Here is an 18,566-nt window from a genome sequence, read left to right on the forward strand (position 1 = left end):
GCCCGAGAGGGCAAAGGGGGCCGGCCAAGGATGGGGAGAGGAGGAGGCAGGGACTCAGGGCATACTCCGATCTGTGTCAGTGCCCAAACCTTCTTTCCACCCCCTCCCTGGTGCTTTCTTCAGATGGCCCAAACAGCTGTCTAGATAAAATACATGGCATGAGGCATGGCAGCAGCTTGCAGCATCCCTCTTCCCCCCCCCCCGTGTGATGCACAGAAGCCCCCACGCGGCCAGGAGACGGGGCCCTGGCCTGTGCCGCACGAGCGGACCCTGCATTCTTAGAAAGCCCAGTGGGCCCACTGCAGGAAAGGGCAGGCCGCAACCAAGCTGAGGCGGAGAAATACGTGCTAGAGGGGGTTGTGTCCGCTTGGCAGTGCTCCACTGCAAAGACTCCAGCCCAGGCTTCCTGTTAGCTCTAGTGCTGCTTCCTGAGCCTCGCCCTGGCCCTGGCCCTCCCGCTTGCTGCCGTGCCTGCATCCTGCCCAATGTTCTGTTCTCCCTTTTTCGGGCCTGGTTTCTGCTGCGGATCTGTGTTTTGCCCTGTTGCCTCGGCAACCCAGGTTTGCCCGTTTGTTCTTGGGCCTGCCTCTTGCCTGACCTGAATCCTGCCTTGCCATGTCACCTCAGTAACTCAGATCTTCCTGCGAGCAGCGGTTCAGTCCCTGCCCCATGCCACATCCGGTCCCCGTTGTCTTGGGTGTTCCATGGCAGCAGTGTCTCCTGCCCCATTATCCTGCCCAAGGTACCTGCCCCTCCGTTTGCCTTCCTGTGATGACACACTATCAGGTCCACCTCCCCAGGAGGCTGGAGCTCCCCTTTGGATTGACTCCCCATCCCTAAATCTCCCTCTTTGGGATGTTGCTCGTCCTCGTTCCCATGGGCAGGTTGGCTGGGCCCCTTGGCTGACCTTGAACCAGTTTATCCCACACAGGGAACTGGGTCCATTCCAGCAAACATCTCACTATCAGAGTCTGAGCTGCCGGTCCAGCCAAAACGGTCAGCCTCTCGTTTGTGGCCCTGTGGTTTGCCAGAACACGCACACACACCACCACAGCAAGAGCGCTCAACACCCTAGAAGTGGCCTCCTCAGCCTGATGCCCTGCAGATGCCTTGGACTACAACTCCCATCATCCCTGACCATTGTTGGAGCTCATGGAAGCTGAAGTTCAAAACACGTAGAGGGCATCGCATTGGGAAAGGATGCCAGGTGTGACAACCCTTTTATGTTCCTAAGAGCTGGTCCACCTGGTTTACACATGAAACTTTGCAGAGAGGATTACTCAATTAAAAACTATGCCTATGAAAAGAAGACACATTTTAGAGGAAATTGGTATAAGAAGTTTTATCAGTGGTACATTACTCCAAAAGATATTGGAAAAATAGATAAGAATTATAATTTTGGAAATGTTAACGGGGCGGATGGGACTTTCTATCGTATGTGGTGGACTTGCATGATCACACAAAATTTTTCTTCTATGTATTTGTACATGTTAAGAAAAAAAAAAGACAAAGGTGAGGGAAGGCTCCCAGTCATTGCAGGAGCTCAGGACCCTAAGTGCAACTCACAATAACACACACACACACACACACACACATACGAACATCATTTGAGATAACTTGCTGAAGAAACGCAGGCTGTACGAGGAGCAGAGCAAAGCGAAACATGCTGGCTGCAGGCAATCTCATTTGGCAATGGCAGTTGTTCCACCAAAACAGTCTTGGTGGAATGCAGAATATAGAAACAGCGTCCCAGTAGTAGAAATTCTGCATCTGACAGGCAGGAGGCAAGAAGCTTTCTGTGCTTTTTTCCCGAGTGCCTATTCACTTTTAAATTTTGTCCTCTTTTATCTCAGCATAAAGTTTTCTGTGAAGCACAGCGCTTATTCTGTGAGGCCTGCAAAAGTCTTGGGAGCAATTTCTTTGGTGTGATGCTGTGATCTCCCACTTCTGGTCTGGCTTGGCCTTACTAGTGGGTCTGAGAGAACAAGCTGGCAAATGCTGTTTTGAGGGGTATTCAAGGAACATGAGTTTGCCACAAGGGTGGCCAACCCTGGTGCTCTGCAGAGACCTCCTCAAGGGGCTGTGCTTGCCTGTTCCTTCTAGCTGGATGGGCGCCAAGTAAAAACACACGTTTCCTTCTGTGGAAGGAACCTTTCTCTGTGTAGGTATAAAATGGCCTTTAGCCCAACAGCAATGGCTGCTTAATACTACTGGGTAGCAGATTCTCATGGTGCAAGACTGCTCGTTAATCAAAGTGCTTTTCCAGTCCCTGCATCTTGTTCCTGTTTCCTTGCCATTTGCTAAGTTTCCAGCTTCAGGCTGTTTAACGCTAAACAAAGCAGCACGTTTGATAAGCATTTCCGAGACAGGAGGAAGGATCTGCAGGTCAGGCCTAGTTCCTGTCTGGCTACAGGCGCCTCAAAAGGTTAGAAACAAACCCTACAGCTTTGCCAAGAAAACCTGGCAAGTAAAGTGAAGCCACCTCTGCCAGAATATGCAGCCCAGTTGTAATAAAAGATTCCTGCTTTTCATCATTCTGTTCTCTCAGCAGCTGAACCTCCTCTTTCAGCTGATTAGCTTCCCTCTGGAATCCGTTCTTTAACATCTTCTCCTGCTCCTGGAGGGAGAAGACGATGGCGAAGAGGCGTTAGAGTCTTAGATCAAAAGCGAAGGGGTGTGGATTGGCTCGCGGTGAGCCCAAGGGCATGTGCAGCAAGAGGAGGCAGCCCAGCGCCTGCCCAGGACGGTGTTCCCCACTCCGGGGGTGCGGGGGGACTCTTCCCCTGCTGGCCCTTCCTGTGATTTAGGACCACGCAAGTGGCGGATGGAGCTGGGAAACACACACAGAGAAGGGCACCACCAACTGTCCCCCCACCCCCTTTCAAGCAGAGCAATCCTCTCACACGCCCTGGGAAGTGCAGAACTCTTGAGACTTCCTGCCTTCGATGGCAGCCTGAAAATACTTTGAGTGCCTTAACAGGAAGCTCCTGATGGGAAACTAAAAGGGCGTCCTGGAGAGGAAGGGAAGGCACCGTGAGCAGGCCCCGTGAGGAGTCCAGGCCTTCTCGCAAGGGCCCACCCTGGGATGCTGAGCCCCCTGTCTCGGGGAAATCCCCCAACATCAAGGGACACAACCACAAGGCGTTCGAGCCCATATACTTTAAGCCAATAAGGGAAGCCCAGCACAAAGGGGGTCACCTGCCACCTGCACCCCCCAGGCCCCTGGAACCCAAGCCTAGAAGAGCAACCTGGGAATGGGGCCAACTGAGGGCCCCACCCATGACTTCCAACAGTCCTGGGCGGCTGCTGGCCTTAGTGGGTGGCGCTGGGGAGCCACTGTCCTGGTCCACCACCGGACACTTGAGCAGGTGGAGTGGAGCGAGGAGGGTTTCTCCAGCTCCCAAGCCCTTCTGCACAGCTGAGGGCAACCTGGCCAACCCAGAGCCCATCCGGAGGCATGCCAGGTCAGGAAGCCCATGGCCAGTTCAGCGAGGGCACTGGGATGGCGAGAAGGATGAGCCAATGCCCCCTGGGCAAGTCCGGCTCCAGCGGGGGCTCCAGCACTGCCAGCCCCAGGCGTCATGCGCAGAGCGCGACAGTTACCTTCAGCTTGCAGTCCATCACTTTCTCCTGCTCTTCCAAGATCTGCTTTCTCTCTTGCTGCAGCTTCTGCCTCAGCTCTTCCAGGTTCATTTCAAAGCTCCGTTCCTGATCAGCCCTCTTCTGTTCCAGCACAGCCAGCTGCTGCCTCTGGGATTCCTGCTCTCGCTGTGCCTCCTTGGCCCTCGCCTGTGCCTCTGTTCCAGGAAGAAAATAAAGCATGAACCACCACAGGTATGAACAGCTTCCAGGCAGAGCATCCTCCTGTGACCAGCCCAAAATATTGGGTAGTTCTTCTGTCTTTTCCTCCTAACTGGAATGTATTTGGTAAGAAAAGGGGCTGAAGATGGTAGTGGGGAAGCACAGGTTTTATTGAAGATGGCAATGTCTGGACTATTAGAACATCTTTGTGAATGAGGTAGGTCATCTGCACACACACACACACACACACACACACACACACAAATCCATGGTCTGGAAGAAACTTACTCCTTCCTCAGTATCTACTGTCTGCTGTAGTATTACTGTCTGATTTCTGAAAGGGAATCTGAGAAGTGAACAAAAGATTACAGAGGCCCAATTGGGTAACTTCCTTTGTGGAGTGTGTGTATGTTATGGGCAAAATATAGCTTAACTTATTATTATTATTATTATTATTATTATTATTATTATTTCTATGCCGCCCCTTGCCAATTTTTGACAAATTGACCCATGATGTTCTGATAAGCTACAGAAACAGACGCAAAGAGTGTTTGTCAATGGCAGCTTCTCAAACTGGGTAGAGGTAATAATTATGGTGCTACAGGGCTCAGTCCTGGGCCCAACACGCTTCAACATTTTTATTAATAATATGAGTGAGAAGATACAGGGAATGCTTATCAGATTTGCAGATGACACAAAATTGGGTGGTACAGCTAATACCCTGGAAGACAGAAACAAAATTCAAAGTGCTCTTGATAGGCTGAAGGCTGAAAGAAATGAAATGAAATTTCATTTAATGAAATTTCAGAATGAAATTTAATAAGGACATATGCCAAGCTCTTTTCCTAGAAAAAAGAAACCAGATGCCTACTTACAAATGACAGCCACTTGACTCAGCAACACTACAAGCAAGAAGGATCTCAGAATTGTGGCTGAATATGAGCCTGCTCTTTAGAAGGCCAGATCCTGAAGATGAAACTCAAATACTTTGGCCCCCTAATGAGAAGGAAGGACTCGCTGGAGAAGAGCCTAATGCTGGGAACAATAGATGGCAAAAGAAGAAGGGGGCAGCAGAGGATGAGGTGGCTGGATGGAGCCACTGAAGCAGTCGGTGTGAGCTTGGGTGGACTCCGGGGGACGGTGGAGGACAGGGAGGCCTGCAGGAGTGTTGTCCATGGGGTCGCGATGGGTCAGACACGACCTCACGACTAACAACAACGAGCCAACAGCATGATGTGGCTGCCAAAATAGGCAAATGCTATTTTGGACGGCATTCATAGAAAGATTCTGTCCATATCATGGGAAGTACTAGTCCTCCTCTAGTCAACACTGTTAGGCCTCATTCTGGGAAGTGAGTCCAGTTCTGGGCACCAGCTGAACACACCAGCTGTTACAGGAAGGCATCCATAGAACCAATGACCTTGGAAGCCACAGGGGCTTCCCCAAACTGGAGACATCCAACACATGTCCTGTTAAAGGTGTGACAGAGGTTCTGCACAGGTGTGCAGAAGGTCATAGTTCACAGGTCAAAATCATTACCGGAAACATTAAATGTTAACCAGCTACGCAACCCACATGCAATAAGCCCCCTCAGTTCACACAATCGCAGACTGAGTTAGCACAGGTAACCATTCTGACAAGACATTAGCAAGAACACCCCGAGGCTCATGCGAAGGGGGCAGCATACAAGTTGTTTAAATAAATAAATTTAAATAAATAAGAACAGGAGAGACACCCACAGCAACAGGCAGGAATAGGGAAATCACTTCTCGACCTTATCTGGATCTCCCCTTACCAGAACACCGACCCTGCAGCCTTCAGCACAGGGAGAATATGGGTATCTTTGCCTTGCTATCTATCTATCTATCTATCTATCTATTAATTAATTAAAACATTTTTATGCCGCCCCATTCGCCGAAGCCTCGGGGCAGCTCACAACAATAAATGGGCGGCTCACAACAATAAAGCTACCTTTTGAGGGAACGGCCACCCAGTCATTATTTTCGCTTCTCCTACTTGAGGTGCAGCGGAGTGATTGGACTGAGCAGAGGAACGGGATGCAAGGCCTTTCCCATCCAGAGGGCACCTCCCCCTCAAAGCATCTCCTGCACATTTCATGCCAGGCCCTTCCTTACCTTTCATTCGCTTCTCATTCTCCGAAAGGGCTTTGTCGCTCTGAAGTATGGCTCTGCCAACATCTTCTTTGGCCTTCAGGAACTGCTGCAGGACGGGCATGGCCTGGATGTAGGAGAGGGGGCAGTCAGCAGAGCGTGGACAGAGAAGCTGGCGACCCACAGCGTGGGCCAGTATCGGCCAGCCAAGGGTTGCCTGTGCGCTAAGAGACGGAGGCCTTGCGTGGCTTTTTCTCCTTTCAAAGGAGAAGGCAGAGGCCATACTTTGGGGTAGGAAGAATCCTCAGGCACAGTTCTGTGCTCCCCTTCCTGTCCAAGCTGAAGTTCCAAGTGGAAGACATTCTGAGCTTGAATATAAACTCATATTGGCTGCCTACAAGCCCACCCACAACCTTGATGGTGTCTCAATCCTGGAGCACTTAAAAAAGGTTTGCCTTTTCAGGGAATAAGGTGACATAAGCAGAAATAAATGCTTGAAGGATTCCATGGTAGTTTCAAAAATATGAGGCTCGAAGTTGGTTCTAGATTGGGTACTAGACTGGGTTCCACAAACCACTCTGTGCATGCTCAGACATTCATTCTGGGTGTTTGTACTCCTGGAAAACACTTTAGTCAATAAAGAAGGTTTTGCAAGAAAAGTCTGAGCTTTGCATGTGCAAAGGGAGGAACCCCAGCTCACGAAACTTTCACCTTCCGTGAAATGAATCTTCTGTTCTTTTTTGTTGTTTGAAAGAAAATACATGATTTTGCTGTTGGGGCTTAGATACAATCTCTGCCATATTCTCTTGGGCAAGTTACTTGCCTCTCAGCTTTATCAATTTGCTTTCCATGAAACAAGATTTGGAGCAGAAAACTTTGTTCCAAAGATTGGCCTTGTGTGCTCAAACCCCACGACTGTCCTGCCCCTGTTAGCCAAGTTGCATTTCTTTTGGTCTGTTTTCCCTTCTGGAAAAACCTTTGTGATCTGCCATTTTGCTACTATTGTGTAAATGAGCAATCTTCCCACTGTAGACATCATGTGAGTGAGCCCCACCACACGCTCCCAAAATTCCAAATGTGTTTGGGACCCCTGCCCAACCCCTTACCTACCATTAAACCTTTCTTAGGTTTCTGGTGGTATCTTTCTTCCAGTTTCTTCATGTCCTGCAAGAAATGCTGGTGGCCACCAGGTTGGGAGTATCTCCCCGTTCTGATGTTCTTTTCGATCTCCTGAGACAGCGCTTTCAGCACAGCCATACTCTCTCTTGAGGATTCCTTCTCGTTCTTAGAGCAGTACTCCTCCTTCCTCTCATCCAGGGTTTTCTACCAGGACAAGACATGCAAAATAAATCTGAGACGCAGACGAATGGTTTGATAGGCTATCCGAAAGCATCACAGGGCTGAGTCAGGCACTGAAGTTACTGCACACCTGCCTCGTGCCTCAGGGTGCCGCCTGGATGACTCATCCGAACACACCTGCGTGCTGACGGCCCACTAGCCAGGGCGGACTTGGCCACCAGCCCTGACATATGGCCAGTTAATGTCCGCAACCTACCATGAGCTGAGCCTGGAACTGGCGTGTGTCGTCTTTGAAGGCTCGAGCCATGAACACCCGGAGGGCCTCCTCCTCGCACCCGGCATGGATCCGTAGCAGCTCCTCCAGCGTCTCCGTGGGCAGCTTCAGCCTTCGCTCCATCAGCTCCACGTAGCGGGCCGTAGCATCGGCCACCGCAGCCGAGTTCTCCCTGTCAGCCAAGGCCAGCACTGCATTCTCCATGCAAGGCACTTTCCCACTGCGGAGCGTGTCCACGTAGGTCTCCGCCAGCTTCGCCAGCACTGCAAGGAGAAAAGCAAAGGCGACGCTTCTTTAGGGGCACGTTCCTAAATAATTATCCGCGGCATTGCAAAACCACGTTGTCTAGGATTTCCTAAAGAAGCAGTGGTGTTTGCAGCAGGACCTGAAGGTTGGGGAGCAGGCACTGGTTCCCGGCCCACGTGCCTCGGACTGGCGGCCTCACGATCCACAAGCAGAAACTTGTGTGCTGAGTTCAGTGAGGACACTACAGACAAGAGAGAGCAGGCAGGGAAGGCGGAGAAAGGAAAACACTTGATGATTTAATTAATTAACCAATATAAGAAACGTGGCCTGGATATATTCAAAGTATCAAGTATCCCAAGTGTCGAGATATGTTGCGGCTCAATGCTAAAAGTGGATTTTGTACAAAAAGGGACAAAGCCGAGGGCCCAGGACCCTGTTGCACAGCAATGGCTGCTCCGAGAAAGGACTACAAACTAGGAGGACTCACAGCGGCCATTGAGAACGTGCCCACCGGGGATGGTCTTGGCCTTGGACGTGCAGTAGACGTAACTGCAGAACTGGCCTGCTTGTTCCACAAAGTCAGGGTCCAGCTCGCTCTCCTGCATCTGGTCCAGCCGAGACAGGTTCTTCCTGGAGGTGGGGCGCTCAAAGATGAAGCATTTCCGGGTGGGGAAGAACATCCGGATGCATTTGCGTGGCAGGTTGAACAGCTCGATGTCGTGGCTGTCTCCTGGAGAGAACAAGATATGGAGGGGTAGCTTGCAGGTGAATCTGGAAGGGCAGCTGCCTGCGCAAAAATTTGTTTTGGAAGGATCACTGCAAAGAAAGGAAGGATTCGGTGAAGGTGGGTATTCCACAGTTCAGTACGGAAGGCTTCCATACCTACTTTGTAGTTTCATTTAATTCTCATGCTTACCTAGTATATAAATTCATCCTTTACACTTTCTTTCCCTCCCTTCTGCCCCATGCCTGATTGAAGATTGTAAACCTGTACACAAAGCTAGTTTATTAATACGTTTATGGGGCATAGAGTGATTTTGATGCAGTATCATTTTTATGGTTGGTTTTATACATTGTAATGATGGTCTTATACACTGTATTTTATTCTGATTAGCTGAGAGTAATTTCCATTTACTCTCAGCTAGTAAAGGGGTAAAAATGTTTCAAAGAAATATAGATTAGTCCCAAAAAGCATTTGCAGTCTGCAGTCTGAAACAGAAAGGACAATGGATCAACACTCTGAATTTAACTAGGAAAGAAAGCTCCTACATGGTGAGAATGGGAAAAAATAGAAGAGATCTTCCCAGTATACAATCTGGTTTGAGTGAAAATAAGCTAGTGTGATCTACTTATATTTCAGTGATATGGACTCTGAAAAGGACTTAATACCAGTTCTAGAAAGCACAAGCAGATGGTCCTATTCCGTTCAGGTGCTGTTTGCGGGCTTCTCCAAGGCGGATCAGGTGGATTGTTTTGGGAACTGAATGCTGGATTTGACAAGCCTTTGATCTGCTCCACTGGGGCGCTTCTTGCCTTCTGTTCAGAGCATTGCTTAAGCTCTTAAAGGAGGGCGCGGCACCGCAGTCGCAGGGACAAGAGGGTATGTAGAGAATCTGTTGAGAATTCTATGCGCTCAGGGAGGCGAATCCAAATTCTAACCATTCTCCCTTCTCACAGAAAGAAGTGGGGCAGATGCTCTCTGGTGGTAACAACCACCAGACGATGTAAGAGATTGGAGAAAGGAAGAACAGGGCACTCTGAAGCTTTTCTGTTGCCCACCCCACCCACAGGACAGGTAGGCCAGCTACCCTGTAACGAGGAGGAGGAAGGGGCGGTTGGTCTCTTTCCTTGTTCCATTCTACTTGGTTTTTCCTGGGAGGGTGCAGGATGGGCAGGGGGCTCTGAAGGTGGAGCCCCTTCCCTCTCTCCAGCAGCAGTCCCTTCAGACTGAATGCCAAGCCTTTCTGCTGATTCTCAGTAATGATCCTCTCCGGTGCATCGGATCTCCCTGCACTAGCTGGCGTCTTGCCCATCCTGCCCCTTGCCTCTTTCTGCCCGCTTTTTTCTGAAATCAAAAGCCCTTTCCCCCTCTCTCCAGGCCTCCTTTGCTTTTTACAAACAGCGGTATCCTCACAGACAAACAGACAGAAGCACAGACAGACCTTAGAACGCATGTAAATTAGCACATGCAGATGTGTGCATTTGCTTGGACTGTGGCCAAGATTGCACCCCGGATCTTTTCCCAAGCCTGGGAGAGAGGGAAGGAGGGAAACAACTGGACCTCTGGGTGGGTGGGAGGGGGGAAGGAGGCTTAGGAATTTTCCTGTGGGAGCTGGTAAAGGTAACATGCATCCCGAACTTGCCATGGGCCAATAGCGAAGAGGCTGGTGAAGGAGGGCAGGAGCAGGGGATTGTAGGATGCAGATTCCAGGAAAAGGCGCCGAGAACATTCTGGAACTGACTGTAGGACCAGGGGGAAGAACGAGCCACAGCAAATCCAATCATGCCTCAGACACACCTTGGGTCGTTCTGCAAGTTTAGTGGTTGTGTGAAGCCAGATAAGCTGCCACAGAGGCTTCTGGGGCACAATGGCCTCATGAAATGGGCCCCCCAAAGTGAAGGAGAATGAGCACGCCATAAATGCCTCAGAGAAGCTCACTGTTAGCAACAGGGGACCGGTGTGTACCCCTGAGGAGGAGGAAGTGTGGGCCCCAGGATTATATGGCCAGTAACGGTGCATTTGTCATTGGTACCTTTTTTTAATGTCAAGGCACGTTCCAGATAATCATCTGCAGAGATGGGCTGCCCATCCAGCTCCAGGCACAATGTGAAGTCCCTCAAGCTCCAGATGAAGTCTGGGAAGAAGCGAACGAATTCGGCAGAGTCTTCCAGTCCATCCACGGCGTTCTCCCTGGATGGGACTTTTGCCTTGATGTGCTCGGTCAGCTCCGTCACGTAGCTGTTGGCCTCGTTCAGGAATCAAGGGACCAGCTGCCCTGAAGTGGGGAGGGGAGGCTTGGAGACCCGCCCCACCCACATAACCAGGTGCAACAGGTGGGGTAACGGGATGCAAAGGAGGAGACCTCCATGCCTGTAATCAGCCATTTCTTCTGGAAAAGGGAGCACGCCTCCACTGCCAAAATTCCCACATCTCCTTTCAAGTGGAACAACCCTGACTTCTTTGGAACCTGGACGACTGTCTGTTGAATTATCAAGGGTGAATTCTCCTGGAATCTACCTTGAGTGTAGTCTGTCACTATTTGCATAAATAATTTAAATAATGCATTATGTAGTTTATATATAAATAAATTCAATATAATGATGTATTATTATTATAAATGTAATGTATCATTATATATGATATAAATATTTATTTATTTATTTATTAAAACATTTTTATGCCGCCCCATTCGCCGAAGCCTCAGGGCGGCTTACAACATAGATATAAATATAATATAAAGGTATTATATTTTGTATTATATTACAATATTATTGTATTATATTATTATATTATAGGACTTGACATTAAGTCCAGTCGTGTCCATCTCTAGAGGATGGTGCTCAACTCCGATTCTTAGCCGAGGGAGCCAGTGTTTATCTGCAGACAGTTTCCATGTTCATGTGGCCGGCAGGACTAAACACCGAGGCTCACGGAACACTGTCACCTTCCCACCGAAGCGGTACCTATTTATCTGTTCACATTTACATGCTTTCGAACTGCTAGGTTGGCAGAAGCAGGGGCAAAGCAACCCCATCATGTGGATTTGAACTGTCAACCTTTTGATCAACAAGGCCAGCTATAAAATAGAGAATTATAATTACCTTTATATAAATAATATTGCTGTAAACACCTGGTAGAAGTCTCCTTGATTCTTGTCCCCATTCTTCTGTTAGTACATGGTCATTACAACATTGTACTATCATATAGAGATACATGCAAAAGTACGTTGCATGTTTTGTATTTAATGCATCAATATTGCATTATTACTACATTGCTATCGTATCCCGCCTGCTTGCCTTTTGGGTGGAACCAAAGGCGGCTTACACAGCTCCATTTTTATCTTTAAAACACAGAGGGAGTGACTGGTCCAACATCACCCAGGGAGCTTAAGGCCAGGTGGGGACTAGAACCGGGACGACTTAGGTCCCCAGCCCACCAGTCTAACCACCACACTCCACCGGCTCTTTAAACTCTCTCATGCTGTTCCCTGTGACCCTCATTGCCTCACTGTTGAGCGGGAGTATGCAGAGGATACTGGAGCTGGTTCATCGCGTACTGGTCAATGGTGCCGATGCTGTTGTAGACCAGGGTGCTGCTCAGGAGCAGGGTCAGCGCAAAGATCCAGGTGTCATTCTTGGGATCGCCCTGAAGAATGAGGAGCAAAGAATGACCATGCTTAGGTTCCACTTCCCCCACCTGGCACAGTGTTGCTAGGCTTACTTTCACTTATCAGTCTACTTACATCTCTTCTTCCCCTAAAGCTGCTCTATTTACATATTCATTTGTTGTTGTTGTTAGTCATGAAGTCGTGTCCAACCCACTGGGGACCCCATGGACAACATTCCTCCAGGCCTTCCTGTCCTCCACCGTCCCCCGGAGTCCACCCAAGCTCACACCCACTGCTTCAGTGACTCCATCCAGCCACCTCATCCTCTGCCATCCCCTTCTTCTTTTGCCATCTATTGTTCCCAGCATTAGGCTCTTCTCCAGGGAGTCTTCCTTCTCATTAGGTCGCCAAAGTATTTGAGCTTCATCTTCAGGATCTGGCCTTCTAAAGAGCAGTCAGGGTTGATCTCCTCTAGGACTGACCGGTTTGATCTCCTTGCTGTCCAAGGGACTCGCAGGAGTCTCCTCTCGCACCACAATTCAAAGTCCTCAATTTTGATGCTCAGCCTTCCTTATGGTCCAATTTTCACAGCCATACATTGCAACTGGGAAAACCATAGCCTTGACTATACGCACTTTTGTTGGCAGGGTGATGTCTCTGCTTTTTAGTATGCTGTCTAAATTTGCCATAGCTTTCCCCCCAAGGAGCAAGCGTCTTTTAATTTCTTGGCTGCAGTCCCCATCTGCGGTGATCTTGGAGCCCAGGAAAATAAAATCTGTCACTACCTCCATTTCTTCCCCATCTATTTGCCAGGAAGTGAGAGGACCGGATGCCATGATCTTAGTTTTCTTAATGTTAAGTTTCAAGCCAACTTTTGCACTGTCCTCCTTCACCCGCATCAAGAGGCTCTTTAGTTCCTCTTCACTTTCTGCCATGAGAGTGGTATCATCTGCATATCTGAGACTGTTGATATTTCTCCCAGGACATATTCATTAGAGGTTTGCAAATGGAGCCCTGATGTATTAAGTCCTAGGTTCCACAGAGGAACATCTGCCTAGTTCAGCCTTCACCTATTTGGCCTCCTCTCCACAACTCAGTGATTGACCATGCTGGCTGGGGATGATGGCAGCCAGCCAACACACCTGGAAGGCACCAGACTGGGGAAGTCTGCCTAGAAAGCCAGGAACTGGGCATGGTCGCAGAGTCAATGTGACAAGCGGAATGAGTGTGGCCGCCATTTTCTTTCCAGCAGGACCTCCTGTGCTTATCATGTGCCATCAAGTCATCTCCAACTTATGGCCACCCTATGAACAAATGCCCACCAAAAGGTTATGTCCTTGACATCCCTATACTTATACCTTACAGGCAGAAACTTAACAGGTGCAGCATTCTACTCTCACGTGGCAAATTGCAAAGTCACCTTTTCCACATCGCCGAGCCCCTCCGTATCCAGAAGGACGAGGGTCTGGCTGGGCTGCTTGGGGTGGGGAATGCACCACATCCAGATACCTTTGGTGTTGGCTTGCACCTTAGAGCCCAGTGCAAAACCTGCATGTGGAGAGAATCGCATGTTATACAGCTGCACATGAATAAACCTGAAATGTATCAGTGGTAGTATCTGGGGTTCCCACCCGTTTTCTTGAAAGGCTCCAGTGACTTTAGCAGCTTGGGGCGGGCAAACTTCAAAAAGAAATATTTTTCTCCAGCATGGAAATGTTGGGATAGGGAAAGCTGCAGCTGCTGGATTTCTGTTTTTTTCATAGTCAAGGCATGGAAGCCCCTTCAAGAAAAAAGCTGACATCTCTAGTTGTTGTTTTTAGAGGGGGAAACACACACGCATTTTCAAGTACAGGCACACCTGATTAAAACCCACCAGCTAAAGGTTGCCGTCTTAGAACAGTCGAGGAAATACTGACATTTCTGGAAGTAAGGGCCAAATCAATGCCGGGAACTCATGGACTACCCTGGGGCATGGAGCTACGGGCATTTCTGGGGGGTTCGTTGGAAAGGCACAGTCTTGGTCTGCCCATCTGAGCAGATCACCATCCATCTGAGGACCATCTTGCTCCCGGCGGCTCCAGATATCCCAGTACTTCCTTTTTCTCTTGGTCCACATCATCTCTCTCTTTCCCTTTCTCTCTCTCTCTCTCTCTCACCTGAGGTCTTGCCAGCCAGCTTGTTCATGAGGTAGGACTTGCCCGTGCGGTACAGTCCCACAATGGCCACCACCACCACCGGCTGGTGGATTTCAGACAGCAGCTGCAGGGCCTCTTGACAAACACGGAACTCCTTTCCCCTGTTCTCGATCAGGCACATGGGAGTTGGCATGTGGATAGTTGACACCATTGTAGGAGGCCTGGAGGAGCAGGTGGGGGTGAAGGCAGGCAACAAGGGAGACAGAAACGGACACAAGGGTTTTCCATGGAAGCTTTGCGCGCACGCACACGCACGCACACACAATTCCTAACAGGAGCTCACTGGCTTGAGTTTAATGGCTAGTGCACGTACCCAATGGAGGACAAGGAAGCCTGCAATAACCAGCAACAGGGGCCTTTCCAAACGCGAGAACTCCACCGCCTGGCGGAGGGCCTCCTTGCAATGACACCGAAGGCCCTAAGCACCTTTCCGGTCTTTTCCTCCTTAACAATTTTTCCTACAAGAGAGAGAGCAGTGGGAAAAGAGGAGAGGAGCAATTTCCATCAACGGAGCGGGCTGCTTGCTCGGCGCGAACCTCGTGAGCAAGCGCATTTGCGGGGCACGCAGCGTCTCCCTCCGCGGCCTCCCAGCCATTTGGTTGGCTGGTTTCTTCAGCGCAGGGGAAGTCAGCCCTTCCAGTCCTGATCCGAGCGCGAAGTTCCTCGCTGCTGAAAGCGAGCAGTGGCCTCGGTACAGCGGAGGGGAAGCGCTTCGGGCACAGCCGTCAGGCCCGCAACGCGCCTTCGTGCCGCCTCGAGCAGCGGGACTCCTCGTCGTCCCAACCGGCTGTGCGCTTCGAGCAGAGCGTCCAAAGAAGCACCTCCCGCCCCTTCGCCCCCGACGCTTCCAGACAGGGCTCCATCCAGCCCAGGGGCCGGGAATTTCGGCGCCGGAAGCCAGTCGGATGTCCGGAAAAGGACCCACCACCCGCAGCCCGAATTAGTTGGGGAGCGGATAAACAATAAAGGCAGCCTCCGCTGGCGCGCCCCTGCCTCCCCGCTGCACTGGCCGTCCGATCCTGTGGGCACAGTTGCGCAGAGGTAGGAGCTAGCTTTCCTCCCAGCCGAGGGCGCACGGGAGTCTCCCCGTCGCCCGTGGAACGCGCGCCGCGCGTTTATTGCCTCTCGCCCACAGCCCCGGCGCAGAAAGCCCGGGACCGGGGCTGGAGTTTGCATCGGGTCCGCTCCTTACCTTCCCTGCAGTCCAAACCTACGACGGGGGCTCTCTCCGATCCAGCCGTTTCTCTCAGAAGCTGCTAGGGAAGGCTTTCCGTTAAGCTTCGAAAGTGAAAGGGAGACTTCAGTTGACAGAAATGGTGCACCCCGCCCGATTCTGGCGATAATGGACCCGCAGCATGTGGTTTCCAAGAGGCCGGGGACTAGCCCAGGTCAAAAGGCAGCCAGGAACCATCTCTGGTGGGAACCGGAATCGGATAGGTGCTCATTTGGTAATTTTACCGCGGTCAGATTTTATTAAACTTACAGCCCCCTTTTGAGTGCTAAGCATCTGTATGTTTGTGTTTTCCCTCTGGTTTTGCATTCTTAGGGGTTTTTCGCTGGTTTTGCTGAAAGACCATAAAAATCAAGTAACAACTATAAATTAACAAAGCACACAACTGGCATCTTCTCCCCCCTTGCCTTAACCATTCACTTCTCTGCCTGTGTAAACCAACAAGCAAACTCGTTTGGCACTCTTGAATTTTATATATGCAGACAGAGATCTCTGATCATTTTTAACCTCACTTAACTCAATTCTGGGAGTTCGGGGCAGTGGCTGGATTTGATATTTTCCAACATGCGGGGCTGAGTGCTTATCCTGAGGGCTCCCAGTGGCCACTCTGGCTCTGTCATCTGGATGTCTGGGGACCCTGCTCCCACGTCCCATCACGGCTGGGACCATGTAGGTGCCACAGCTTCAGTACTGTGCTTCGCCACCCTCCCCTCCTCACCTGCCTTCTGCTGCACCTTGACAGATGAGAAATCTAGAGGCGGCAAAGCCTGGCCCCTTTTGTGCCTGTGCTGGCCCAGGTGCCATTCTCAGGCAGCGGGGTCCTTTGAAGCTCCCCAGGCTCCGGCCCCTTAATTTCAGCCCTGTGGTCAAGCCCCGGCTGCACCCCTGCAAAGCACTTTCTGCCCCTAGATCTGCAGGCATCAAGAACTGCTGCACTTCTGAATGGGCAGGTGGGACTCAGGAGCTAAAAACAAAGGTGGAGAGGCTGCAGAAAGGGGGGCTGCTGGTTTATTTTATTTATTTATTAAAACATTTCTATGCCGCCCCATTCGCCGAAGCCGCGGGGCGGCTCACAACATAAAGTTAAAATACAAAAAATAACAATATAAGTATTTTAAGTGGTTGCAGGTGAGCCTCCCTTTTCTTGGCTTATTCGCTTGATTTATCACAGGGTGCTTAACTCTCGGTGGTGGCAGCTGGTACCAGTTGGCTCTGCATCACCAGGAGCGCTTGCAGGCACCAGCTCATCACAGCCGAACATCAGCAAATGAGGCCTACCCTCACCTCCTAGTCCTGAACTGTAGCGCTACGGACAGGGTCTGAGAAGAAGCCTGTCCTTATGGACTGTATTACTTCCATGTCACTTAGATTTTTTTTTCAGTTGGGTGGATTCTTTGCCTCTCCCAACCACACCCTTTCCCTTCTGTTCAATAAATGCTACTGTGCCTTTTCGAAGTTGCGCAACAAGCAGCTACATCTCAACATCTCCCTTTTGCAATCAAAGACCATATAGGGCAGATCTCACTTTGACAGCTACCAAGAGGATGCAAACAAACCCCCCACTGGAGTTTTCCTTAGCAGGTATTCCCAGGAGCGCTGGCCGTCCAAGGTTTCCGACATGACATCTTCACTTACTGAACAGCATGTCTCTGCAGTTGCACAATCGAGCATTAAGAACAGAATGATCATATGTGCATACATTTTGTATGCAAATTTTCTTTAAAAAAATCATGAACTACAGACAGTCTCTCCGATGCTGAAGGAGCTATCCAAACAAGGATTGCAAAAGCTAACTTTCAGGTCGGTTTTCATAGTCTCTGAGGCAGGGCAAGAGTAAAGGGCAAAAGATCCCACAGGCAGAAAAAGGTTCCCAGTCGCAGCAGGAACAGGAGAGACAAATCAGCACTGCCAGCATTCAGTCAGTTCTCCCACCGGGGCCAGCGGTTGGGTGACCGAAGAAGAGGAGCTGTGCCTTATTACGCATGTAACACTTTTCAAAACAGAGAATGCTCTTTGGCATACACATTTGTATGTTTGTCTTCACAGCAGCATCACAAAGGAAGAAAACGAGCAGAACAGAGGTACCTCAAGTCAGACATCATTTTATTTCTAATTTAAGCAACATCCTCCATGCCAAACCAAATACATTTCAGTGCGTATTTCAGTATAATTCTCTTCATTTGTTCGTTTAACAGGCTTTTGCTCTCTCTGCTCAGTTCCCTAGGACAACACCCATTGAAATTTGTGGGATATACTTCTGGAGGTTCTCAATTCTATTTTGACATTTATACTATTCCTCATGATAATTTATAAAATGGTTTGCAGATTTAAAAAAAAGAATAGGAAACATACATTAAACCACCAGTATTTTAAAAACAGCGTTCAAACCAACAGCTCGATTAGTTCATTTCTCCAGATATTTTCATTTTCAACTCCCATTACTTCTAGCCAGCCTAGCCAATCAATGAGAGATGCTTGTTGTAGGCCAGAACTTCCAGAAGGGCACAATTTCCACACCTACAAGCAGATAATATTCAATAAAATGTGCAAATGCAACGGAAGGTACCCTGCAAGTTGGCAAAACGGAGCTACAAGCACTGGCCAGGATACAGCCAAAAACGGGACATTTCCCAGGAGCTGGAAGGCCCTTGCTTGGTTGACCATCCCCTGCGCCTGCCCCAGGCAGGGACCATGACCAGGGCCCCCTCCAGAGAGCAAAATGGTCAGACTGGCACATAGTAAGACGAGCGCTCCAACAACTACCGGGGCCCCTGAGGTCTCGCTGGCCTTGTGCCCCCTCATCAAACCTTGCAGTAAGCTCAGGAGTGAGTGTGCTGTCCGAGAGGCAGCAACTGGAGCCCCTGCACCATTCAGAGGGAATTAAGAATTCCTAAGGGTTGCTGGGAATATGGGAGAGCCAGACCCAGGCCAGGGATCAGGAAAAATTTCCTCTGTGTCAGAGCAATACCATGGAACCAGTTGTCTAGAGAGAACATGGGCTCTCCCATGCTGGAGACATTCAAGAAGGAAATGGACAGCCACCGGAGTGCTGTGGTATAACCTGATGGCCTGTGACCGCAG

At 49.9% G+C, this 18,566-nt stretch overlaps 1 protein-coding gene across 2 annotated transcripts; it reads right to left on the bottom strand.

Annotated features, from left to right (window-relative positions):
* Positions 1–1,327: 1,327 nt before the first annotated feature.
* On the bottom strand, positions 1,328–15,542 carry LOC123025829 (guanylate-binding protein 1-like). Of its 2 annotated transcripts, XM_044434895.1 has the most exons (12): positions 15,447–15,538; positions 14,568–14,712; positions 14,216–14,415; positions 13,480–13,607; positions 11,988–12,097; positions 10,485–10,690; positions 8,219–8,461; positions 7,468–7,748; positions 7,023–7,235; positions 5,937–6,039; positions 3,604–3,797; positions 1,328–2,617 (listed from the first exon to the last, which is right to left on the bottom strand). In XM_044434895.1, exons 3-12 carry the CDS (start codon positions 14,403–14,405, stop codon positions 2,408–2,410), a joined length of 1,878 nt encoding a protein of 625 aa, XP_044290830.1. In that variant the 5' UTR covers positions 14,406–14,415; positions 14,568–14,712; positions 15,447–15,538; the 3' UTR covers positions 1,328–2,407. The 2 variants fall into 2 exon arrangements, with proteins under 2 accessions (XP_044290830.1, XP_044290831.1); XM_044434896.1 differs by lacking the exon at positions 14,568–14,712 and having other exon boundaries at positions 15,447–15,542.
* Between the last annotated feature and the right edge of the window lie 3,024 nt (positions 15,543–18,566).

This window comes from Varanus komodoensis, unplaced genomic scaffold (genome assembly GCF_004798865.1).
Source record: "Varanus komodoensis strain SLA01 unplaced genomic scaffold, ASM479886v1 scaffold29_1, whole genome shotgun sequence".
NCBI classification, from domain to species: domain Eukaryota; kingdom Metazoa; phylum Chordata; class Lepidosauria; order Squamata; family Varanidae; genus Varanus; species Varanus komodoensis.

Excerpts from the sequence above, each read along its gene's own strand:
- LOC123025829 (XM_044434896.1), bottom strand. The coding sequence starts at position 14,405 with ATGGTGTCAACTATCCACATGCCAACTCCCATGTGCCTGATCGAGAAC. Across the intron at positions 7,749-8,218 it reads GCACGTTCTCAATGGCCGCT|TGCTGGCGAAGCTGGCGGAG; the intron begins GTGAGTCCTCCT and ends TTCTCCTTGCAG. Across the intron at positions 3,798-5,936 it reads GAATGAGAAGCGAATGAAAG|AGGCACAGGCGAGGGCCAAG; the intron begins GTAAGGAAGGGC and ends TTCCTGGAACAG.